Source organism: Diaphorina citri, unplaced genomic scaffold (genome assembly GCF_000475195.1).
Source record: "Diaphorina citri unplaced genomic scaffold, Diaci psyllid genome assembly version 1.1 scaffold47207, whole genome shotgun sequence".
In the NCBI taxonomy this organism is placed as follows: domain Eukaryota; kingdom Metazoa; phylum Arthropoda; class Insecta; order Hemiptera; family Psyllidae; genus Diaphorina; species Diaphorina citri.
Window position 1 is genome coordinate 10,023 of NW_007424526.1, and position 737 is coordinate 10,759.

Sequence of the window (737 nt, forward strand, 5' to 3'; positions counted from 1 at the left end):
ATTCATCATTGATATTTTATTCCAATATCCAGGTACAAGCTGGAGATGTAATCATTCATCATTGATATTTTATTCCAATATCCAGGTACAAGCTGGAGATGTAATCATTCATCATTGATATTTTATTCCAATATCCAGGTACAAGCTGGAGATGTAATCATTCATCATTGATATTTTATTCCAATATCCAGGTACAAGCTGGAGATGTAATCATTCATCATTGATATTTTATTCCAATATCCAGGTACAAGCTGGAGATGTAATCACCATAGACAAAGCTACAGGAAAGATCACCAGACTGGGTAGAAGCTTCACTCGCGCTCGAGATTATGATGCCACGGGCGCTCAGACTAGGTAATAGAATAGATTATAATATGTAGACTTAGAAAAGAAAGTCTGATAGAGGGAATTGTAACTGGGGAGGTCTTATCATCCCGAAATAGAGGAAAGCCTACCGTTTCGAGAACAAACCTCCAGGCCCTTTCCCACTTGTTGTTAGTTTCATCCCATTTTTCCCCCCCGAATGTCCTGTAGGCAATGTAATTATCAGATTGTTCCCACTACACACAGTAAGATTTTTTTCTGAACGACTCAAAATGCCCTTGTAGGCAATGTAATTTAAATGAGATTGTTCCCACTACACACGACAAGATTTTTTTCCGAACGACACAAAATGCCCTTGTAGGCAATGTAATTTAAATGAGATTGTTCCCACTACACACGACAAGATTTTTTTC

The 737-nt window shown here is 37.9% G+C and overlaps 1 protein-coding gene across 1 annotated transcript in view; it reads left to right on the forward strand.

Moving 5' to 3' along the window:
- Positions 1–354, forward strand: part of LOC103523850 (ruvB-like 2) — a gene marked incomplete at its 3' end in the record, with an annotated part of 10,073 nt that extends 9,719 nt beyond the window's left edge. Inside the window, exon 4 of the mRNA XM_008488864.2 lies at positions 245–354. Within this exon, the coding sequence (XP_008487086.2) occupies positions 245–354 (110 nt within the window). The remainder of the gene's footprint in view (positions 1–244) is intronic.
- Between the last annotated feature and the right edge of the window lie 383 nt (positions 355–737).